This window comes from Siphateles boraxobius, unplaced genomic scaffold (genome assembly GCF_051911475.1).
Source record: "Siphateles boraxobius isolate OS27281-9 unplaced genomic scaffold, OSU_SipBor_1 56, whole genome shotgun sequence".
Lineage (NCBI taxonomy): Eukaryota > Metazoa > Chordata > Actinopteri > Cypriniformes > Leuciscidae > Siphateles > Siphateles boraxobius.
The window spans coordinates 9,121,357-9,147,080 of NW_027509182.1; the positions used below are offsets into that span (position 1 = coordinate 9,121,357).

The following is a 25,724-nucleotide window of genomic DNA, read 5'->3' on the forward strand; positions in this document are numbered from 1 at the left end:
CCAATTACGTCTTCACGTCGACGTTACATTGAACGTGAGCGATGAACTGAACTGAAGAATTTTTGGGACCTGGAGAATTTTTTCTGAAGAACATTGGCCAGTTTAACTGCTCGGGACAAACAAGGGACTCAAGAACAAACATCGTGGATCATCCAGGTAAGGACACACAGTACTAAGAAACAAGGGTACAGACACTTTTGAACGGGGTCAATTGTATAAAATCAGCTATTTTTTTGTCTTGTGGACTAGATGTAAATATCTTTTATGTAAAATATCTTATCCAGGACAGTACTCAATAAATCCCTCTTTTTTTATTATTATTAACATTTTCAGATTCTGCAAGGGGTGTGGATCTATTTTGTGGGTAAATATTATATTATTTTATTATATTTAATTATTGCATGTTCTTCCCAAAATATCACAGGCAATATTAGATTTATAAAGTCGGCAAGTTTGGTAAGCTAGCTAGTAGGCTAAAAACCCAGAGGGTAAGACCATTTTTAAAACGCCAGAAAATTACTTTTGTTAGAAATGGTAGCTTGAAAGTATTTATCTCTATACACAAGATTTTAAAAAAAAATGTATTTACCAAAAATACAACAATTTTGTGCAGTTTGCTGGTTTAAATTCAGCAAAAAAAAAGTGATAAATGTGCAAGTATCCAAATACATCCATGCGCATTTGATCCTAGACACATACCATACCCATGTAGAAAAGACATTTATTTTAAGTGTAGTATATTATGTACAGACATAATGACATTGTAAAGCACCATTCAAGCCCAGTTCACTCCACCAGTGTCACACAATAAAGTGTGATTGGATTCATTTTCAATGGAGAGCTGCCAACTTCCAGCGACACGAGCAACAGTGACCATTAGCGACAGGATGTAGGCCTGCCCAGCAAAGCAAAGCTGACAAAAGTTTAACTTTATGCAAACAAGCAGAAATTTTCATGTGTCAGCAATGCGTTTCATGTGTTTCTATATCTTATATATGTAAAGATTCCATTTAAATTAGCGGGTAAAAAAATGTCAACAACATGGAACGACATCCATATGACAGTGGCTAATAGGCGTTTCCACTATTAGTTGCCCAATCACATTTAAGCCATTAACAGATTTCCATGTTGTTGAAATCTGGTTTCTTTCTCCTAGAAGACTTTCTGGAGAAAAAGAGTATTTAAATGGAATCAGTGCATAAAACGTATAATACAAGAAGAAACTATGTGTACTCTTTGCCACATGGTGCATGTATATCATCTATATGCAGCCAAAGAGCAAGTCGAGGGCTATCTGGATCCAAGACACCATTCAGGCTGGAAGACTGTCTGATGTACTCTGGAAAGAACTCAGTTTGATTACAAAAGTGAAAACAAGAGGAAAGCCATTTCTTCAACAAAAAACAGCTGGCAATTTTGTATGTGGCGAGTATCCTTGATTTAACATTAAAACAACTACATACACCAACTGATATATGATTAACTTCGAGATGTACCACGTGTCTTTACTGCCATTTGTAGTTGCTCTTGAGAATCGCTGCTTATTTACAAAGTTTCTTTTAACTTTATCACATAGCTGGGAAAAACCTACATCCTGTCAACAATGGTTTCTGTCGCTTATCACGGAAGTCAATGAAAATAAACAAGGTCATGCCACTTTACAGAGCACTGATAATTATGTGTATAATACTGTTGTTGTTGGTCAGAGTAATAAAACATGGCACAGACCATAAATATAGGTATCTAAGAGGATCTATTGAATACAATTTTCCATTCTCACATACAGACAAATAACAGACTAACATGAATTTCACAGAATATAAAAAAAGTGTAAAAGAGTCACATAACATGCAGATGTGGACAGTGGAATCTTTAAAAATATTAAACTATTTTTGTCTTCTTGTACAGATAGATTTTCAGTTCAAGTCTGTTTGTGGAACAGCTACAGTCTCTTGAACTGAATTCCTCTGTGAGCGGGATGTGATGTTAGCTAGGTGCTAGCAGTCCTCCTACAGTCTTTACCACTTGCCCCTTTTACTCCAGTCTTTAGGAGTGAAATGCAAACATTTGGAGTCAATACGGAGGTGACGCTTCTGCATGGCCCGCTCATGACCTTCCACTATGTCCTCTGATAGGGTGAGGATGTACTGACCCTGCAAGGAGATCAATCAAGCTCAACAAACCACAAAACTTAAGCAAAAATTAGAAATCCACCAATTGTAATGATATATTTACATACTACATCAAATTAGGGTTGATGGGAAATCTGAAGCACACATCCCAAGCCATCGCTTACCTTATAATAATTGATGAGGTTGAGGTATTGAAGAGTTGAGATCACATCCTCTTTCTTGACACTGGTAATCTCACTGATTTCACTGAGAGAATCACAAATAAATGTTAAAAACAAACCAACCAGCCCTACAAATTTCATTACAAGCTTTTTTAAAACTCAGAGCCATCATAATGGATGTGGTAAATCTCTGGAAGAAGTTTCTGGGTTGTATCTGACCTCCAGATCAAAGGAAAAGTAAATTATTTTGCATAAAGTTGTATTGCGCGTTGTAATACACTTTGAGAATTAAACATTAAACAAGTTTATCATTAGATTCTTATTATTGTAAGAACAATCATAGGAATCATCAGGTCAAGACTATTATTAAAATCTGCATAAACTAAAGGCAGTACAATTAATATTATCATGTACGTACACTTACAATTTAATATATCTCTGTTAAAATTAAAAATATTTTTTTTCCCCTTTCAGTAATGATAATTAGGTGGGGTGGGGTGTCCATACTGAACTTTGGTACAATATCTTGAAAAATATTAATATTTAATACCATTTTCTATCAACCGAAACTGCTGTCTGAGATTCCTCACAACATTATTATTATATTAAGACAGGAATACTGTATATTACTGTTGTAATACAACTGCACTGTAAAATTTAGTATAATATCATTACTACTTTAATTAGTAAAATTACAATACTTACAACTGCATTTCTTTACTTGCAAGAGTTAAACCCGTATTTCGACGGAAAACTGCAGGAAGTTCACAAGCTAAGTTTACATCCATTTCTCAATACAAATCTTTGCTATAAAAAAAGTTGGAAATTATGCGAAAGGTGAAAAAGCCATAACTGCAGTAAATTATGCTCCCAAATGCATGTTAAACTCAGCACTTGCAGAGTTGGAATGCGATACATTAATGTAAACCGCTCTAGGTTATTAAAACGCCATATCATAAGCTACTCGCATTTAAGAATATAGTGATTCCCTGAAACACGCAGCACAACAGACTATATATATTTCTTTAATTAAAATACACACTGCAGTGAATCTCAAATAGATGTCTGAGAGAACACTAGGGAGTACGTTAATTGCCAATAAATGATTGTCATAATGCAAAAAATATTAATATAAATTTCTTTACGGAGAAAAAGGAAAGGGTGAGATTAGGGCTGGGCGATATGGCCAAAAAATCATATCTCGGTAATTTTTGGTTAAATGGCGATATACGATATATATCTCGGTACTTTCTACGTTTTTCTATTTGGATAAAGAAAATGTATTTATTTAAAAATATATATATATTTGCCATCCTGCTCAATGATATCCAAACAATGATATTAAGGATATGGAAACAAATATTAAGGATATTAAGGATATGGAAACAGACGATACTGTTTTCGTCTGTTTGGCGCGCGTGCGCGCGGCGGACGCTCATTCACAGAAGCTTGAATTTTAGCGGAGATTCATTTGCAGAAGCTCGTCCTCTCCTGACAGTGAAATGGACATATTTGATTGATTTGTTTGAACATTTACAGATGGAGAATATACCTGTGAAATGTAAGTTAAGCACTGAGGAAAGCACCACGTCTCAAACGCATTAAACAGCGCCAGTATTTATCTTTCAGTCACTAACAGTAGGCTATCTGTCCGAGCATCTGACAGGGCAAGCTGCTTTAAACTTGTTAACTATCTTACAAGTTATTTTGAAGCGCTTAATAAGCTTGTGTCATGTTTAGGACAAATTGTACTGTTCTTTCACTGCAGGAGCTCACACTGCGTACTCCACTATTTTTCAGATGTGCTCGTATCAAACTACTGTATCGATATAAACGGTATTGCCTCATTCCATATCGTGGGGGAAAAAAATATCAATATATTGTACAAACTCGATATACCGCCCAGCCCTAGGTGAGATAAAGTAAAATTCACCCACATTCACTTTATGGTTGTGATTTTTCATAGTGAGGTTAAAGAGGAAGATCCTTACTTGATGGTGATCTGTGGCCGTTCTCCATTCTCTGATTTGAGGTTCATGAGGATCTCCAGAATTGTTTGAGACCAGTAAGAGCGATAAGAGAGCAGACCCAGATCAGACAGAGGCTTCTCTGGAGTACCCGTCCTTCCTTCCACTTTTGAGAGCTCATAACCTGATAGATGTGAACAAAAACTAAATATTATTTTTCTTTTTTTAAGGTTTGCTTATACGACCTACACATTATTCTGAGATGGCAAGCAATAACTTTCAACGCATAGTAAAAATAAAATAATAATAATCAAAAAAATCCTTTTACTATGTTCCTAAGTAAAAGGACATAACTGTAGGATTACTCACTAAACTCGATTAGTAGTTTGCCATAGCCTCTTCTCTGGTAAGGTGGTAAAGTCAAAATGCAGGCTACATTGTAGTCTTCAGTTGATTCCTTTTCCTTTAATGGGGGGGGAAAACACAGCCAATGAAAACACAATGCAAGCCTATCATACAAAAAAGGGGACTAGCCAAAATTGTAAAACACTTAGAATATCAGTGCATTGATGGAAGCAAAGCTGTATTATACCTTGGAGAAGTAGCCGACTATGTGGAAACCCTTCGAGTCATACTCTGTCATTACATAGAAGAGGAAAGGATCCGTGTCATAGTACAGGGTCTTGTGGTCCAGGAAGCATTTGGCCAATAAACACAAATTTTGGGAATATGTCTGTGCAATAGAAGAAAAAACAAACTGATTTTAACAGGGCATCAAGAAATATATTTCCATAAACATGTTCATCACAACCCTAACCCTCTAAAACAACATGTTAGTTTAACCATACTAGCTCTTTCGAAAGCATAAAGAAATAGAACAGTGAAGGAAATTCTAGGTCTAATTCAAGTTGGGAAATTAATAATTATGGGCAATTTGACTATTTCTAATTACTGGTTACGGCCCTGCAATAAAGTGCTAAATGCAATAATTTGCAGAAATTGGCCATTTCAGATTACCTAGATTTTAGCCAAAATGGCAATTGTCTCATATTCATGAATATTTTTCTATTCCCTGACATTTATGTGTTCAGTTAAAATGGTGATCTTTCCACCCATTCAAAATTGAAATACACTAAAAATCTTTCTCTCTCTCTCTCACACACACACACAGACACACACACACACACACACACACACACACACACACACACACACACACACACACACACACACACACACACACACACACAGTCACACATCTGTCACTTCTGCCTGTTAAGTCAGTTCAAAGCAAATTATAACAAATTAGAGGTTACCCACCTTGTTTTTCCTCCCATCTATTTCAAAAAATGATATAGTTCCTTTGCGATAGATCTCATTTCCTGGAGGGTGTCGAAGGTTGCATTTTGTCTGTAATATATATAGACAGGTGACAGTTATCTGTAGGCATGCTGCTTAAGCCAAGAGCACACTAAAGCTTGTTTTTTTTTTTATTGTGTCTGTGCTCAGGTGCTTTTCAACCCAAAAAAAGAAATGTAAGTGGCAAATAAAGTAAATTTTCAAAAAATTAAACTGATTATGGTAAACTGATTATATATATATATATATATATGAAATATTGGGTTTTGATTAACTGTGATTGAAATCTCATTAGACTGAATTTAATTATAATACCTGTAATGTAATCAGCTAAATATTGTAAGAACATCACCAGATGCAAGTACAGCTTGACAAATTGAACTGTAAGAATAGTTTGACCTGCACAAATAAAGTACATAAGAAATTCAAATATAGAACAGTCTATAAAACATCTGCTGTTACTGTTATATCAACATTACCTTAGAACCATTTAGTTAGACTATGCCTTGTTTTTTCCCCACGTAATGACACTCATGTGCAATATTCCTTGCATTAAACCACCAAAACAAAAATATGATGATTTTCTTTTACAAAATATATACTTCACTTCAAAAGATTTTTTAAACATTTTAATAAGTCTCTTCTCACCAAGACTGCATTTATCAAAAATATAGTTAAAAAAAATAACATTGTAAAATATTACAATTTAAAATAGCAGTTTTCTTTTTGAATACATTTTAAAATGTAATTTATTCCTGTTTTGTGAAGCTGAATTTTCAGCATCATTACTCCAGTGTCACATGATCCTACAGAAATCATTCTAATATGCTGATTTGGTGCTCAAGAAACATGTATTATTATAAATGTTGAAAACAGTGTTGCTGCTTCACTTTTTTGTGTTATTTATTCAGGATTATTTGATGAAAATAGTTTAAAATCATTTATTTGAAATAGAAATTTTTTGTAACATAAATTAATTCTTTTGATTAATTTAATTGATTAACAGTGTTCTTGCTGGATATTTTTATTTTTTTTCAAAAACCTTTGAACAGTAGTGTATGTTTTTTTGGTGCAGTTTTACTGAGAAGGAAACTGACTCCCATATGATGCTGTAAGAGGGTTTGAAATGTTATCTAAAGCAGTTTTACTACAGTCCTTAAGCTCTTACCAGATGCCTCTGGAGACACTTGAGACTCTTGAGGTACTTAAGACAAAATTCACAAAGGTAGAGGATGGGGAGGGTGGTGAGCTCCTGTGGGTATGGAGAAAAGTACCACGGCTTTAGCCTGTGGCGGCCCAGCTCAATACAGTCTATGTTCTTCATTCGCGTGACGATGTCATCGTGACTGCGGTCCGACACCAAACTACCAGTCATGCGAGGGGCAGAGGGGATACCATCAGAACTGTCCTGCGAATCCTGAGAGCAGAGAGTAGAGTTAGAGAAATGGTGGGATGGCATCTAACAGCAGTCAATGACAAAAGCAGATGTCCTGTGCATTAAAAAAAAATAACAACTCTGAACTTTATCATATCTCTAGGCAAATTTGCTATCACTGTAAATATCAGGAATTACTTATTTATAATTACCCAATTAACTAAAAAAGGAAAAGTAATACTATTATCTTCCATAGCCTAAGTACAACTGACTCTTGCATTTATGAGATCCAATGGCTTTTTAGCTAAATTTCTATAGTTTGAGTTTCATACTTTTCTCTAAAAAGCCTCTCCTAAATGCCTCCACTTTAACAGACACACAATCAAGGCAATGGGAAGTAAAGGAGCCGGACCTCTCCTGGTGGCAAATAGCCGGAAGAGCAGCGAGGGTTGTTATTCTGGAACACCTTTACCATCTAAAAGAAAAACACAAGTGGAGGCAAAGCTTTGGGACATTTTACTTGAGAGTGGAGGAAAACAGGTGATAGCAAAAAAGTTAACCAGACAATTATGAGAAGGTTAGACAAAACATTTTTTATATTTGATGCTTAGGAGACGATGGGACTTGCGGCCTCATGTTTTCATTTTCTTTTAACAGTCCAGAAATGTAGCGTTTTAAATCCCAAGTAGAAAGAAAGACATAAAAATGAACCAAAACCTCACATTCAATGTTTTTTTAGATCACTTTATATTTACTTGTAAACCTTCTTTTGAATATACACCCACCTAAATTCATGCTAACCAACAAGATATGATAACTTTATGCTAGCAACTTCTAGACAAATAACAATAAAATGTGTGATATTAGTAAGAATGTATTAAAAGTGAGTGATAATCAAAACTGGGATTCAGCCATTTTAAGATTGGATAGGGATTAAAAATAAAACATCTGTAAATCGAGTTGCCGGTACACTACCTCATCCGTTCCTCCACAACTTTTCCTTTTTCTCCCTGGCTGAGAAGGAATAAGACGACGTGCTGATCCATTCTTCAAGAAGAAAAAAGCAAAGTCAAAATGAATAAGCTCTGAACACGTTCTTTGTATTCTGATAATTAAATAGCAGCTATTTAACTCTTGTGACAGACTACCAGGGGTAGGCAAGTTCGGTCCTAGAGAGCCGCTGTCCTGCAGAGTTTAGCTCCAACCCTAATCAAACACACCTGAACAAGCTAATCAATGTTTTCATGATTACTAAGGATACAGGCAGGTAAGGTTTTTTTTTCAGGATTGGAGCTAAACTCTGCAGGACAGCGGCTCTCTAGGACCGAACTTGCCTACCCCTGGACTAAACTAACAGACACCATGATTCATTTCAACGCAAAAAAAGGTGTTACCGTGGTGAGAGAGGTGAGAGGCTCATGTTCTTCTCTGGATTTAATGCTGAAGGAGGAGTCCCTCATTGCTGGATAGACCGAGGCCTGACTCGCCTCTGCAGAGCTAGGAAGTGAAGGCACTGGAATCGCTGCTGTAACTTGTGTTGCCAAAGACACAGATTCTGCTTTTCTCTTCTGAAAGAGCAATCAGAAAGACAAATCACTTTTTCTCTGCTAAGAAAATTCTTAAAATAACATTATAATAATTAAAAAACGAAGAAGAAGGTCATTTCTATATGTTAGCTAAGAATTTCTAGATTAGTAGTTTTCAACTCTGTTCCTGGAAACCCACCACTCTGCACATTAGTAGCTCTCTCTTATCTGACACATTTATGCAGCCCTCATATCATAAATACGAGTTTCCTAGTCAGAATTTGAACATAAATGCCCTCTCAATTTAGAGTTTCCAAGTTGGCCATACATTTTAAACATAGTCGAGGTGAGAACGATTTCTGCTGTGACTGGTATTTATTCTTTATTTGTTTTTTTCCACAACAGCTACATCGCCTTGTCTTGCCGTATGCAATAATTCATATTTATATATGAATAACCATTTGAAGCATATTGTCTGTTTAATACACAGCAAAAAAAGCATGTACTTGACCGAAAATCCGGAATTGTCAGCAAGCTAAATCTCTAGATAGCACAGTCAATGTTTGGTTATGGTTATAATATGGTTGTCGTAGAATGGGATACTACATTTTATTTAATATTAAATATCTTCAATTCATTTTGGCTTTAATAAGATTTCCCCAAGAAATAGGAAATAGTCCCCCAAGATATGATTTATTTCCAACAACAAAGCACTTGAACGCGACAAGCTCACAATCACGACTTCAGAAGTGGGAAGTAGGAATTTTCCAACAGCACGTGAAGGCAGAATTATGGTGCGTTCAAAACACGTCAGAAAGGTCATATTTACAAGTTGACCACCACAAAGTCGTAAATACCAGTGGGAAGCTCTGGTTTTTCTTTAAGCCCCAATCTTTACGAGATGGAGGCGTGTCAGTGAGAAACATGCAGGAATACCACAATATTTATAGGTATTTAGCAGTGACATTGTCAGGCTGTTTGATTTACAACAAAATAAGCTAATTGCCTACACAAAATATAATAGCATTGTAAATAATATAAAAAAAATAATATGTAACAATGTTTACATTGGCTTCATAAATGAATTCAAAACATAAAAGAGCAAAACACACCTGATGCACATTATTTGTTCTTCAAGAACTTTTTCTAGAAGTAGAGCTTAAAACCCTCGCTGTATTTCTGTGTAGTTAAATGAGAGAAGGTACACCACCATCTTGCTCTGACGAAAGTGACTTAAAGGCACCTGACGTCGTAAACGACTTCCCAACTCGTAAAGATGAACATCCCAGGACTTGAACGCATCATTAGGATGGGTTCACACGATACGATTTGGCCGTCTGAGACTAATTTTGTAAATCGTTAGTCTAACTTTTTCACTAAATCAAATTCATCAAATTTTACTTCCAACAAAATTCTGTCAGCGTCAGAAGATTTGATGCACAGTCCTGTAGTGTGACGTCTCCTACGACAACAGTCAAATCAAAAACCAATAGGAGCGCCGAACCTGATATTATCTAATATTCTGGTCCCTGGATATGGCTCGGGTCTCTCCTTAGTGTAAATCTATGGGGTTTTTTTTCACCAACTGTTTTGTATAGTTAGGTTTATGGACTTGAACAAACCTTTAAACCTAAGTATGAATAACAATAATCTCAAATAACAGCTGATCTGAGTAAATTCCAGTCACTTACCTCATGTTCTAAAACAGAGATTACATGAAGTAATGCTTATGTTGGTAATGAGTGATGAGAATATATGATAAATATGGAAAATGCTTTCATATTCACTACAAGTTAAAATTTAAATTTAATTAAGTTTTTTTTACTATTGTTCAAAGAAGCATCTTATGCTCACCAAGGCTGCAAGAATTTGATCAAATGTTGTATAAACAGTAAAAGTTAAATATCATTACAATTTAAAACAACAATTTTCTTTTTAAATTTATTTTAAAATATTATTCCTGTGATGGAGAATTGAAGACTGGAGTAATGATGCTGAAAATTCAGCTTTTCAGCACCAGAATAAATTACATTTAAAAATACATTAAATTAGAAAAGTTATTTTAAATTGTAATAATGTTTCACAATATTACTAAATTTTTTACTGTATTTTTGTTTAAACAAATGCAGCCTTGGTGAGCATACGAGCCATTTTTGACCATTAGTGTACATACATTTTAGAAAACAACACTGAATAGATTTTCTTTAGGAGGGGAAAAACAACAACAACTCTACAACAGATGCTATGAACTGAAACAGATACTATATCTTACATATGGAACTGTATGGCATGGAAACTGTTTAAAATATTATCTTATTAAAATGACAGATCACCCCAAAAAGAAAATTCTGTCATCATTTACTCTCATGTTGTTCTAAACCTGTAATACTTTCATCCGAGGAAGATATTTTGAAGAAAACAAAAAAGACGACAATTTGAAGAGTTTTGTCCTTATAGAAAAAGTCAATAAGATCCAAAACAAAAATGAACATCACTGACTTCCATTGTATGGATGGACACAAACACACACAACCTACTATTGTGTTCCACAGAAGAAAATTTGGAACAACATGAGGGTAACTGATGACAGAATGTTTTGTGAACAAAATCTTTTAGTGGTAACATTATCATTACATAAAATGTTCAAGCTGCTTGATAATCGGCAAAGTAAATTGAGTCGAGGCAAAAATTGCATCCCACACACTTATATGAGCTTTTTCAAACTAAATTCAGCCCATTGATTAAAAGCTCTTGCTTGACAGTTTGAGTTTTATTAGTGTAAATGGGCGGGTTTGTCTGTACCGGTGTGGGGAGGGTTTTGCCTCTTGATGGAGCTGAAGCAGACTGAACGTTGAGATCTAGACTCTTCCTCTGAATTTGAACAGAAAGGAAGAGAGGATGGTAAAGGATTACATGGCATGTAAACAACTGCTTGTGACACAATGTTTCAAAATGAAGGACAATCACTGAGGTGGGGGGCGTGTCACATTTCATCTCAGAAATCCTAACATCGTAGGCAGATTTGAAATGACGTTCTTACCACATCTCTCTCTGGAGAACTGGGGCGAGACCCCGGCAGGCCGTTCTTCGTAGGGGTCTTTGCCTCCTTTTTGGGAAACTGGAGCTTCTTCAAGTCCAACCGGTCTGGAGTCACCCATTCATCCAGTCGCTTGTTGACTTGCCCAAAAAAAAGTTTTTTTTTGCAGTTAGCAAAAAGGCTGAACAAATCTTGCATCAAATAGAATCGTAATATGAAAATATAACTCTATTTGTAAGGCAGGTACAACTGAATTATCGAATTATCAGGTAAATGTTTGATACTCACAGTCAATATAGTGGACATAGTAGAGCTTTCTCCCAGGAATGTCTTTGACACTGAGAATTTCAGCCAACGCTTTGAAGTAATAAAAGGATAAAGGAGCATTCAAACAGCTGAAAGCTTAAATCGGATCCACTCATATCAAACAGGGAAAATTTTATTTCAGATGAATCCCGTTAGAAATTTGCTTTTCGGACTAGATGTCAACTATCTGGCCCCACCAGCTGATAGTCCAGCTAACGTTACACAAACATCTGGAGCAGCTTGAACTCATGAAACCAGCTACAACCACAGGCTGTTTTTTTTTTTTTTGCTGGATTAAGATTTTAACTTAATAATAAGGAACTAAACAATGTCATGTGTTCACATGAGCAGCAGACCACAAAAAAAACTTTGCCCTCTCTCTAACAAACGGTACTATAGCACAACAATGGTATTTTGCATGTGAATCTTGGAATATGTTAATCACCCACCATTCAGTTATATATCACATACAGTAAAGCATCAGCTAATACCATCACCACATTGCGTTTTATAATAAATGATTAACGTTCGGTAAGAACAGTTCCTCATTAAATAAACCGACAGAACAGTGTAATATGGACTGCGAGTCTTTTGTTTACATTCTGTACGGATCTGACTTACGCCACTCGTCTTCATTTTCTTGATTTTTTCGCAGCACGGGAAGACGGCACCCTTCAATGATTTCCACCTATTGGGACATAATGCCATAATAAACGACAGCGACCAATTGCAACAGAGAAACGTTTAAAAACATCACTTAAAATACATAAAACCACACTGACTGGAAGATGCTTACCGAGGAGTCCGCCATCTTATTTAATCACAGAACACCTCCGGCGCACAGAATTGTGGGTAAAAGGAGAAGGCCGGATTGATGCTCCAGGGGGCGCTTGATGGGCTTGTCCTACTGAGCTGCGTTCATATTTTACAGTCTATTATTCATATCTAGAGACATTTTTTGTCTAAACATCTGTATGCTGAAATGTATCATAGTTTAAACTTATTTGCAAAAAATACTTTAAAATGACAATAAAGTACAAAATAAATGGATCCCAGTCATCCTACAATCTTTACAAAATTATTTCCAATACGCTGATCACAAATACCTGTGATTGGTCCATTATGACCAGCGCGGAGAAAAGTAGCAAGTATCAAGTAATGGATTGTACTGTTGCTAGGAGCCCTGAATTATACATACAAACAAACATTATAGTTAACTGTGTCTCCTCATTAAATTAGATTTAATGGTAACACTTTAGTTTACGGTTTAATTTCGCTATTAACTAGTTGTTTATTAGCATTAGCATGCATATTATAAGGGTATTGGCTGTTTATTATTACTTATAAATCACATATTAATGCCTTATTCTGCATGGCCATATTCCTTAATCTTACCCTATACCCAAACTAACAACCACTTTACTAACTATTAATAACCAGTGATTAGGAGTTTAATGAGGCTAAAGTCGTTTAGTTAGTTAATAGTGAAAATTGAACCATATAAAGTTTGACCGATTTAATAATCTTCCTCAGTAAATGACAGCCGAAGCATATGTTGAAAAATAATAAGCATTTTATTTTACAAGGCATGTCAATAGTTGTGCAACCTGAACAACAAGTTCCCTTTCGAGAGGTCTCTCCTATTGCGTAAGTAACTTACGCTATGGTAAAACTCCTTTTCTCGAGAATACTGAAGTCTTTATGTAAAACGCATTGCAGCTGCACAGCTGACAGCAATGAACGAAGGAAGCTCGGTCATTGGCTGTGCTGCGGCAACTTGCTCGAACCAATGATGGGGCGACTCTGAATGCGCGACCAATGAGCACGCTTCGCGCCCGCGCGCGTCAGAGTCCGTCGAGATGGGCGTGGCCAAGAGCTATTTATTGGGCGCCCCGTCATGAGAGTTCTTTAGATTTAATCTCCTTCAGCGAACACCTTCTTCGCTGGATCCTCCGGATTATTGAAGCCTTCGCCGCCGTTGAAAAGCATACCAGCGGGATTGCTACGAGGACGTCGGCACCTTCAGCCGCCTTCGAACGCCATCCTACTGAGCCATCCGGTGTGCCACACACGCAAGTATCTTTACATCTGACACTTGTAAAAGAGCAAATTTCTGAGGCGTTGTTTCAAATGCCTTCCTGCACGTCGTGCAGAGACCTTCTCCCGGACGGGGATCGTCACATCATCTGCGCTCGCTGCCTGGGCCGGGACCACGCAGAAGCTGCTTTGACCAAGGGCGGATGCCCGGAATGTGATGACCTGGGTCTCTCCGCACTGCGGGCTCGCCTCGCCGCTTTCGCCGTGAGCGAGCCCATCGCCGCCACCCCTCTGTTTGAGCCCCGCAAAAAAAAGCGCCGCTCACAGAGGCTTCCTGAACCTGAGCTCAGTGACGTCACGCCGAGCCAGTCTCCGCGTGCTTCACCGCCGCTCTTGCCTTCCCCACCGCCGGTTCAGTTCACCCAGCCGGACCTACACCCCTCTAGCAGAGCGGTGGGCCTTGTGACTTTCGGCGCGTCCGAGGACGATGGGGGAATAGATGACAGCTTGTCCATCGATGCTGCATCGGACGACTGGCCGGGCTCCACTCTCGACCCCGCCCCGTCGACACTAGCTAGCACGAGCGGGGGCTCCACCATGGATACCGAGATTAGCCGTGTCCTCTCTAAGGCCGTGGAAGACCTCGGGCTCGATTGGTCTTCTCCCGAAGAACCAACCCGGAGCCGATTGGATGAGTGGTTTCTGCAGGGGCGCCAGCAGGCCCCTCGGCAAAGGCCTTCTCCCTTCTTCCCGGAAGTTCATGACGAACTCACCAAGTCGTGGAAAGCCCCCCACTCTGCGCGCTTAAAGCCTTCTTTTTCTTCTTCGCTCTCCTCTGTGGACGGCGCGAAGGAAAGAGGCTACGAGGGAACACCGTCCCTCGAGGAGGCCGTGGCCAATCATCTCTGCCTGCCCTCCACCACCGGATGGAAAGCCAAAGCTTCCCACCCCTCGAAGCCCTGCCGCACTACTTCTGCTCTCGCCGGTCGCGCCTACGCCGCCGCCGGCCAAGCTGCATCAGCGCTTCACTCAATGGCGGTACTTCAAGTGTTCCAATCCAAACTTCTCCGCTCTATCGACGAGTCTGGGCCTCAACCCGAAGCCTTCAGGGACCTACGCAGCGCAACTGATATAGCTCTGCGAGCCACGAAGGCCACCGCCCAGTCTATTGGCCGTGCCATGGCTAATTTGACTGTTCTCGAGCGCCACCTGAGGTTAACTCTGACGGAGATGAAGGACGCGGATAAGGCCCCATTTCTCGACGCGCCTATCTCCACCAGCGGGCTGTTTGGACCGGCGGTTAAGGGTTTCGCCGAACGCTTCACTGAGGCCCAGAACGCTTCACAAGCTATGCGCCATTTCCTGCCCAAGCGCTCCAGCTCATCGCAGAGCAGACAGAGACCGCTACAGCCGCAGCGGGCTAGAACAGCTCCCAACGCCTCTCAGCCCGCGCCTCAGGCTGACACTCGGTGCCGCTCGCGCTCTCACAACCGCAAGCCGCCATCTGAGCGACGGGGTCCTCGGCCCAAGATTGTGCTGAACCCTGAGCCTCGAAAGCCGTCCTAGCCACAGGAATGAGAAGAGAGAGTGCGTGTCTCGCAAAAGCCGGACTACTCTCTCTGCAAAAGCTCAAACATTACCCAGTCCCCTTACAGGCGGCTGGATATGTCCATACAGCAGTCAATGGGCCAGTCAAAGAGCTCGCTCACCTGCAAACAAACGGCGTTTTTACGGCGACGCACAGAAAACACAAAAAGAGTCTTTTTCTGCCTGTGTCACTAAGGGTTCACATGTCCACAAAGTGTGCATTGCCAGATACTGTCAAAACAGTGCCAAATTCATTCCCAGCTCAGGCTGCGCGCCCCATGAATGTAGATCACGTGCCTACGGTCATGTACGCACCACTACACACAAGCACTTTTCACACAGTTATAAATTCACCCCCAGTAAAAGCGGGAAACATTATAAAAGTGACGAGTGTGCCTACCACTGTTTAAGCACCCCCACTTATAAACACTGTCCTTACAGTGTCAAACACAACCCCAGCTCAGGCTGCAAGTTTTACAGACACAGCGCGCCCTGTTGTAATCACACACGCGCCCATTCACTCAGCTGCTCAGCGCGCGCCCGCGCCTCTGAGAGCCACGAGCTCAGGCGATTCGCTGGCCGGGTCCCTACGTCACAGCGGCCCGCCCCTAGCCTGTATTCAGCCCATATCTGTACACGCAGCAGCATGGGAAAACATTCCAGATATGCCGAAATGGGTATTGGATATAGTAAAGCACGGATACTCGCTCCAGTTCGCTCGCAGACCACCACGTTGTACGACTGTGGTCGAGACGAAAGTGCGAAAGGAGTGTTCACATGTTCTACGCACCGAGGTGCGCAAACTAATAGTAAAGGGCGCTGTGGAAACTGTTCCCCCCTCTATGAGCGAGGAAGGTTTTTACAGCCGCTATTTTCTCGTCCCGAAAAAGGATGGCGGTCTCCGCCCCATCCTAGATCTCAGACACCTGAACAAAGCACTAATGATTCGCTCGTTCAGAATGTTAACAACCAAGCATATCCTCGCGCAAGTACGCCCAGCAGATTGGTTTCTCTCAGTGGATCTGAAAGATGCTTACTTTCACATTCCAATAGCGCCTCATCACAGGCCGTTTCTGAGATTCGCTTTCGAGGGACAGTCTTACCAGTACACAGTACTTCCGTTCGGCCTGTCCCTGGCTCCCCGTACATTCACGAAATGTATGGATGCAGCACTTTCCCCCTTGAGACGAAGGGGAGTGCGAATACTGAATTATCTCGACGATTGGCTGGTCCTAGCACAATCAGAGAATCAGTTAATAACACACAGATCTTGGATTATCAGCCATTTAGAATGCCTGGGTCTAAGAATCAATTTTGCAAAAAGCATACTATCTCCCAGCCAGAGGATTTCTTTCCTGGGAATAGTTCTAGACTCGATTCAAATGACAGCGCGTCTCTCATCAGAGCGCGCGCTCACCATCCGGCGCCTTGCAACATCATTCAGGGAGGGCGCCCGCGCCCCCGTCAAGCGGTTTCAGAGGATGCTCGGTCTCATGGCCTCAGCATCGGCCGTACTCCGGCTAGGATTGTTGCATATGCGCCCTCTCCAACGCTGGCTCAAGAGCCGCGTCCCTACTCACGCGTGGCGTTCGGGCCACCTTTTAATCAGAGCGAACCACGGCTGTATAAAAGCCCTGACGCACTGGAAAGCCGCCGACTGGTACCAGTCAGGCGTGAGTCTGGGTGTGAACACAAGGAGAAAGATGATAACGACAGATGCCTCCAAAATAGGTTGGGGGGCCCTTTACGAGGGCAGGCCTGTCTCCGGCTTTTGGTCAAACCCGGAAAAGCGCCTACACATAAACTGTCTGGAGATGAAAGCGGTCGCTTTGGCTCTCAGAGCCCTGCTTCCACATCTAAAAAACGAACACGTCCTGGTCCGAACCGACAACATGACGGTAGTGTCGTACATAAATCGCCAGGGTGGACTCAGGTCGAGCTCCATGCATTCAATGGCCAGGAGACTCATTTTATGGTCCCAGCACAACTTGCGCTCGCTGAGAGCAGCGCATGTGCCAGGCGCCCTGAACCAGGGGGCAGACATGCTATCCAGAGACAAGATTCTCCCAGGAGAATGGGCTCTCAACCCGCTGTCGATTCAGTGGTTATGGAAAACCTTTGGCAAAGCGGAGATCGACCTCTTCGCCTCCAAGGAGAACGCGCACTGCTCTCTTTTCTTCACGAAAAGCACACACGCACTCGCCCAGAGCTGGCCGAGCCGCCCCTTATATGCCTTTCCCCCGATCGCGATGCTGCCACAGGTCATCAGTCGGGTCAGAGAGGAGCAAAACGCAGTGCTTCTGATAGCCCCACTCTGGAAGAACCAAACATGGTTTCCAGATCTGATGCAAATGCAATCTGCACCACAGCCGATTCCACTGAGGCCAGACCTCCTCAGTCAGGCTAGCGGGATGATATTTCATCCCCGCCCCGATCTGTGGGCCCTTCATGCATGGCCCCTCAACGTGTTACCAGGAACCTCACGAGCGGAGCACTAAAAACCATCGCTGAGGCGCGGGCGCCCTCCACGAGACGCTTATATGCTCAGAAATGGAAAGTTTTCAGTGACTGGTGTAATGCCAAGGGCCTGAACCCTGAAACATGCGAGATTACGAACGTACTCGCTTTTCTACAAGGGCTTCTGGAGGCGGGCCGCACCCCCTCCACGCTCAAAGTATATGTGGCGGCCATCACAGCGTCACACGACCCTGTAATGGAACGTCCATTGGGAAATAACGACCTAATTATTCGTTTCCTAAGGGGCGCTAGGAGGATGAACCCTTCACACCCCCCCTCAGTGCCGATCTGAGCCCTAGCTACTGTCCTAGACGCTCTAAAGGGGCCCCCGTTCGAACCACTCCGAACCGTGCACCTTAAACAGCTCTCGCTTAAGACTGCGCTCTTGCTGGCACTCGCCTCGGTCAAGAGAGTGGGCGACCTGCACGCGCTTTCGACAAGCGCTGCCTGCCTAGAATTCGGACCTAACGACTGCAGGGTCGTCCTTAGACCGAAACACGGGTATATTCCTAAAGTGCTCACCACTCCCTTCAGAGCACAGGTTATCTCCCTAACTGCGCTGTCGTCTCCAGCAGACGAACACGACGCTAATCTACTCTGCCCCGTTAGGGCTCTCAGAGTGTATTTGGAGCGTTCTGCCCTATACAGACCGACAGAACAACTGTTTGTATGCTTTGGCGGCCGTACGAAAGGTTCCGCCGTTTCAAAGCAGAGAATCTCTCACTGGATAGTTGAGGCTATAGCACTGGCTTATGAAACTAAGGGACTTCAATGCCCCTGGGGAGTCAAAGCACACTCCACCAGGAGTGTGGCTTCTTCCTGGGCATGGTCGAGCGGGATACCGATCGAGGATATTTGTGCGGCGGCAGGCTGGGCCTCACCGTCCACATTTATCAGGTTCTACAACCTACAGGTCCCGGCATTGCATTCCAATGTACTATCAGCATGATGCTAGTTGAACTACGAGTTCGTATCTAGATTATGTATGTGCTTGTGTCACACTGAGCGCCTTCTAGCCGCTCTGTATTTTTTGCCACATATAAAGCTCGCCTCTGCCGGCTAGTTGGATGATAACTTTGCTTTTCAGCTCAGGCACCTGCCTCTGGCTATCATAAGGCGAAGTTCAGCATGCACAGCGTTTTGCATGGTGTTCCCATAGCGTAAGCTACTTACGCAATAGGAGAGACCTCTCGAAAGGGAACGACTCGGTTACTAACGTAACCTCGGTTCCCTGAGAGGAGGGTACGAGTATTGCGTAAGCTGCCGTGCTTGTGCTTGGTTAGTTCGCTTCAGTCGTTTTAACCTAAAGAACTCTCATGACGGGGCGCCCAATAAATAGCTCTTGGCCACGCCCATCTCGACGGGCTCTGATACGCGTGGGCGTGAAGCGCATTCAGAGGTCGCGCATTCAGAGTCGCCCCGTCATTGGTTCGAGCAAGTTGCCGCAGCACAGCCAATGACCGAGCTTCCTTCGTTCATTGCTGTCAGCTGTGCAGCTGCAATCCGTTTTACATAAAGACTTCAGTATTCTCGAGAAAAGGAGTTTTCCCATAGCGTAAGCTACTTACGCAATACTCGTTCCCTCCTCTCAGGGAACCGAGGTTACGTTAGTAACCGAGTCGTTCAACAAAGCCCTTTATAATGCACGATTTAAAAACATATAGGTTGTGTAGCAAATATGTTAATTTGTTATATCTCCTGAATAGTTGGTGGCACTGTGCAGAAACTTCAAGTACCCTCAAGTCATGATTGTGATTTTTGGACAGGTACCGAATTTCGTCACAAAATGGCAGTGTTGTCGAATTTGCTGATGTGCTATACGAGTATGGTTTGGTCAATTGGACAACTTCTTGCCAGCATGGTCTGAAAATGATCAAAGCCAATTTTGGACTAAATGTTTAGTGCAAGTGCGAAAAAGTAGGGTTTTCAGAAAGCGGAGCGGAGGAATTAGAAAAAAAAATGGTTTCCAGCCCTTATGGTTCAAAATGTATAACTTATTAGCATTAACATAGGTGCAAATTTGAGTTGGTGGCACTGTGGGTTTAAATTAGAGACTCTTTTTTAAATTTCTTTTGAGAATTTGCTGTAGATGAGACAATCTCCTAGCTGTGTGCCACATTTCATTATTTTTCCACAAGGTGTTCTATGGGCTGCAAAGACTATGATAATGATATAAAATAACACTGATTTTACCGCATTAATATGCATTATTAACTATTGACTATTATTTTAAACATTACAATTCATAACTGTAAAAAAAAAACATTTTATTCTAAATCGCTGAACAAACTAGAAAACAAATAGCCTATATAAAACATGACAATTAAAAAAAAATCAATTGTATAATTACCAATAGAGTGCACTAGAATACTTTATAAAGTAGTGTTAAAACACCTCTCCATCTGGACAGCCATGACATTTCTAGTTGTTGTTTTGTAACGTGGGTGAAAATTTAATTTTATTTAAAAATATTTGCATGTTACAACTTACCCTTTGCCACAAGTAGAAGGCGACAACTAATGGAAACAGTGTCTTGCACCTTGCTTGGCCCCTAATAATAACAATAATAATAATAAAACAAAAAAGAACACTAACTATTGTAACTTGTATGCTTGTTTAGATTGTGTTTAGGTTCTGTTTTCCCTGTGCCTGTCATCTGACCCAGGCTGTGTTCGAAATCGACCCCTTTTCCCTGAAATAGGGCACTATTTGAGGGGACAGCCATTTGTAGTGGTGTCTGAAAACATAGTGGACGTTACTGTGTGCACTCATTCAATCCCACAATGCACCGTTATAACGAGTGTATAACTGTTACCCTCTGATTCCACAACAGCTCCCTCGGAGGTGGATAGTATAGCCGGCATGCGCGCCTGGTCAGACTCGCGCATCAAAGATTAAAGATGACATTTGATTATAAAAGACTGTTAATCTGATTCTCCTTCAGCAACTATCCTTGACACTTATAATGTAATTTTCTATCATGAAAATGTAAAAAAAAAAAATCATGCTTTAAAAAATATGCATACAGCTTTTTTGAAATGAGTCCAATGTCCACGAATCTCACCTCGTTTTATGTTTTTCAACTATTCTTCTGTGTGCCTTTTGATGTTGTCACAGAGTGTCGAATTTCTCTGATTGCGTCCCAAATCGTATACTCCCTTGAGTAGGTACTTATTTTGAATAAGTACTCTGCGACCGCTAAAAAAGTATGTACTATATAGTATGGATGTTTATATGAATGTAATCTGGACATAATAGCTACATTCCTCTAGGGCTGGTGACGCGTCATTGCTTGTCACGTGACACAGCGCAACCACAACACAGCGCTGAATGAATGATGATCTGCTTTTATGTAATTTTTCCTTTTTTATTAAAAATCAACACAAATGTATTAGCTATAACATGAAACACTGATATTCCGATTGTCAAATATGTGCAAGTGGATGTGTTTTGTTGTTTAAACACCTTTATAACGATCGCGTTAGTTTAGCTGTATGCCTGATGGGCGGCGCCATGTTAGTTTGTTTCACAGTTCCGAGAAACGGATCTGTTGGATTTACACTTCTCACGAAATACATGAAAGTAAGTGGCCGGTGAACTGGGAGATGAATAGGGTCAAATGTAAAGCTACTTACACAATGTGTATCTGATATGAACAAAAGTGTCGTCTTGTTCACACCGGACGCGAATAGCGCGTCAAATTCGCGTCTACCGCGTCTAGTTTGACGCTTGACCACTTTGTGTTAATTCGCGTGTCAAGAGTGAAACTGACGCGCGTAAAAACAAAAGTTTGACATGATTTTTTTTAACATTGAAATCACTCGCGCCTGACGCGCTATTCGCGTCCGGTGTGAACGCACCATGACGCGCGTAAAAACAAAAGTTTGAAGCGAAATTTACGCGCGTCACGCGCGTCAGAATCGAAACCCGTTGACGGCCATCTTTTTTATGCTGATCGAGCATTCATCGGAGAGTCACCCCTCTGTATTTGCTCTGGAGAGCAGAACGGCGGCGTAGGGGTAATCGTCGCCGTATTTGTGTCCATCAGACCTTTCGTAGGCGAACCCAGTGTGGCAAGTTTCACCATTGTCTCGCTCCAGGAGCTGCGCCTGGATGACGGCGGCTTTCAGCGGTACTTCCGCCTGTCCCGTGCGCAGCTTGATGACCTGTTGTCCCGCATCGGAGCGAGGATCACCCTTGCCCTCATCCACCTAATCTGTCATTTATTTTTGTTTTGATGATAAATGGAGCCAGCCTCCAAAAGTGATTAATCTGTCCTGTGATTTTTCTCTCTCTCTCGAACAACACTGTCCAGACACGAACTTATGCAGTATGTTGGTTGTCTTTACATTATAATAATATTTCATATATCTAGATATGGAATAAATAGCATTCAATATAAAATGAATATGTCTCATATATTGAAATCAAGTTTTATGTGATAAAATATTTGCTTTGTTGTGCATTAAAACCAGTCATCCAGATACTTCACCACGTGACAGCAGCATGCAGCTAGGCTCCTGATTGGTTAACGCGGCGCGAATTGACGCAGAAGTTCAGATTTTTCAACTCGGGCGGCAGACGCGAATTCACGTCAAACGCGTGAATGCACACATAGCACTAACTAAATCATTCGCGCTTAACGCGCCAGACGCTTAATTCGCGCCATTCGCGCGAACTTGACGCGCGAATGAGGCGAATTCGCGTCTACCGCGCCGCGCTCTACGCCTCATTCGCGCCGCAGGAATTTTTTACGCGCGTAACGCGTCTTTGCATTGACTTAACATTGAAATCACTCGCGCCTGACGCGCTATTCGCGTCCGGTGTGAACGCACCATAATGGAAAGGATTATTATTGCCGCTTCCATTGACATCAGTGTGTATTTTACCAACTCAAAATCATTGTTTTGCTAGTACTTATGTGTATTTAAATGTCTGAAACCCAAAATAAACATTATGTGGTTGAAAACACTCAATAGTTGTGATATATGACAGCACTGAGTGCGTGCGTCTCTGGGTCAGCGCCAGCCAACGCGCGAAACCACGTTTGAATTTAGCAGTTGATCACGTGATGCACTGACCGTTCTAATCACACCGGTGTGATCTTGCTCCAGGGACCAGCCAAGACTGATCACACCGGTGTGATCGTACTGCGAAAGGGTTGGAATCACAATATATATATATATATATATATATATATATATATATATATATATATATATATATATATATATATATTATTTTTAAACAGAAATCCCCATTCCCCCATGATTTTAAACAGACAAATAAACAAAATAACATGTTATTTACCAGAGGTTCTCACAAAATGTTGATTGCAGCTCAGTAGTTAATCCTGTAGCTCAAATGGTATAGCATTGGCGCTTACGATGCCAAGGTCATGGGTTCGTTTCCCAGGGAAAGCAAGAACTGATAAGAATGTAAATGTGTCCCTTGTAATGAAATGTTAGTCGCTTTGGATAAAAGTGTCTGTCAAATGCACAAATGTAATTGCTGCAGTCTACTTAAGATGTTTAATTAATTGGATTTTTTTATTTTTTATAAATCAGATTGAATGATTCAATGACTCAGTCATACTTAGATATACTCATTACTGGATGAATCAGCATTTTTAAACAAATCTCTTAACTGAATGATTCAAAGACAAATACATTACTAAAAGTAACTAGTAATGATGTAATCAATACAATCGTTATTTGAAGCGCCGAGTTTCTTTCAAAAGGTGATTTGCTACTGACATCAGTGTTTATATCTAAGGCCCTGTTTACACGAGAACGATTCTGGGTGAAAACGTAAAAATATTTTATCGGATGTGCCTTTCGTTTACACGGCGACGGCGTTTTGGAGGCTTAAAAACGCAAAAAAGTGAAACCACCCTCCAGAGTGGAAATCTTAAAAACGATCCACCGTCCCGTTCCCATCTAAACAGTAAAAACGCAAATCTGCTCACTGTGGCTCTCGTCGCGTACGTGTTTACGTCACAGGCATGCGCCTTTACAGGAAAATAACCCCAATATGTCGGATTATTTCCATACGTCGGACCTTCAAGTTGCCATTGAAGCTCTGATAAACGTACAATAGTCTTTTCAGCAGTTGTACAAAATATTCTCAGATATTGATGTTGTTGTGTCGCAGTGCTTCACATTGCCACCTAGCCGCCTGGAGTGCATACTACATCGAATTTCACACACTTTTGCGTCATCGTATCCACGCAGATTTCCCCCCGATAACGCTCGTCTAAACGCAGAATAAAAAGTGATAACGCAACGCCACTTTTGCGTTTTCTCTTCAGATCGTTTCCGTGTAAACATAGCCTAAATTATAAACTTCTATCGCAGTACTTTTGTGACAATTTGAATATCTGAAACACAGAAATAATGATAGTGTGTGGTTGAAAAGACTCTCTCTGGGTCAAAGACGAGACATGACAGCCGCACGTTTACTATTACATCTTTAAATAAACAAAATACCAAAAAATTTAAAATATATATTTGTTTTCTTGGCATGTTCAAATAAGTGTTGGCCCCACTTATTAAAATTACTATGTCTTACTGTTTTTGTTAAGTACTGAAATAACCTGAGGACTTTTGACGCAAATGTAGTTTTTAAGAGGTCATTCAGTGTAACAGCATCAAGAAGCCATTTTGAAATCATGTTTTTTTTAAAACTGACATGCTGCATCCAAAATCGCATACTTCCGTACTATATAGGCAAAAATCAGTATGTGAAAAGTTTGTCCGAATTCACAGTACTTATAAAAGAGTAGGCAAAAAGTACACTGATGACCTACTTCTTCTTCAGATTCTGAAGTGTGCATACGATGGACACTTTACTATCCCATGAGGCCACAGGAGAGGACTTGTGAATGGCAGTGAAGCGACACAAATGATGCTCGTTGGTAACATCATATTGAAAACGTGGCGAATGTAGTACATCCAGATTACATTTATACCAAAGACATTCGTACTATATAGAACATACTTTTTTAACACTCACAAAGTAAGTACACATTTAAAATAATTTTAGTCGTAGCCTTGTCTTCTCCCATCACTACTGGGATGTTTGTGGAAATGCAGTGTGTGTAGAGTCCATTACCTCTCCAGTTCTCTCTAAACCTTTGAAAACAGCACTACCATGAAATCTTTGGTTGTAATTCAATTTTATTTAATTCATTTAATCGTGTTTAAATGCTAAATTCTTAATGCAGAACGAGGCAATTCTTTGCCCATAATTCTGATGAAAGACGTAACAAATAAAAATCAGTAAGTGGTGTATATTATAAAATATATTAAACATAGAAAATGAAGATTTTTTTAAATATTTGTATATTTTACTTATACACAATATAATATTAGTATAATATATTTACCATTTTAGAATAATATCCATGTACAATTGTAATTCAAGTCTCCATCCTTTAAGCGTACTTGATTCTAAATTCATTTTAGTGCACAGGATGCTCTTTTTCATCATCTTCTGTATGCAATGCTTGTGAAACTTGCATTGTGGTTTCCTGCGCCAAATTATGTCACCACAATGTATCCTTTTTAAAGCTTGAGCTGCAAAGTTGATCACTGTATCCTAGCCTGGCAACGCTGAACACCATGGTATTTCATTGATACTTAAAACAAGAACCCAAAAGCTTGTGCTCTGAAGTTGACCCATTGATATACTCACACTCTCTCTCTTTCTACTATAAAAA

General features: G+C 40.7%; 1 protein-coding gene across 1 annotated transcript; it reads right to left on the reverse strand.

Moving 5' to 3' along the window:
* Positions 1-707: 707 nt before the first annotated feature.
* Positions 708-25,475, reverse strand: kat5b (K(lysine) acetyltransferase 5b). Its single transcript, XM_077206629.1, has 17 exons — positions 25,392-25,475; positions 20,495-20,555; positions 12,660-12,775; positions 12,485-12,551; positions 11,846-11,914; positions 11,561-11,697; positions 11,323-11,391; positions 8,389-8,562; positions 7,970-8,041; positions 7,407-7,469; positions 6,788-7,036; positions 5,581-5,670; positions 4,853-4,993; positions 4,630-4,723; positions 4,285-4,444; positions 2,297-2,378; positions 708-2,153 (listed from the first exon to the last, which is right to left on the reverse strand). Exons 3-17 carry the CDS (start codon positions 12,672-12,674, stop codon positions 2,019-2,021), a joined length of 1,617 nt encoding a protein of 538 aa, XP_077062744.1. The 5' UTR covers positions 12,675-12,775; positions 20,495-20,555; positions 25,392-25,475; the 3' UTR covers positions 708-2,018.
* Positions 25,476-25,724: the final 249 nt, after the last annotated feature.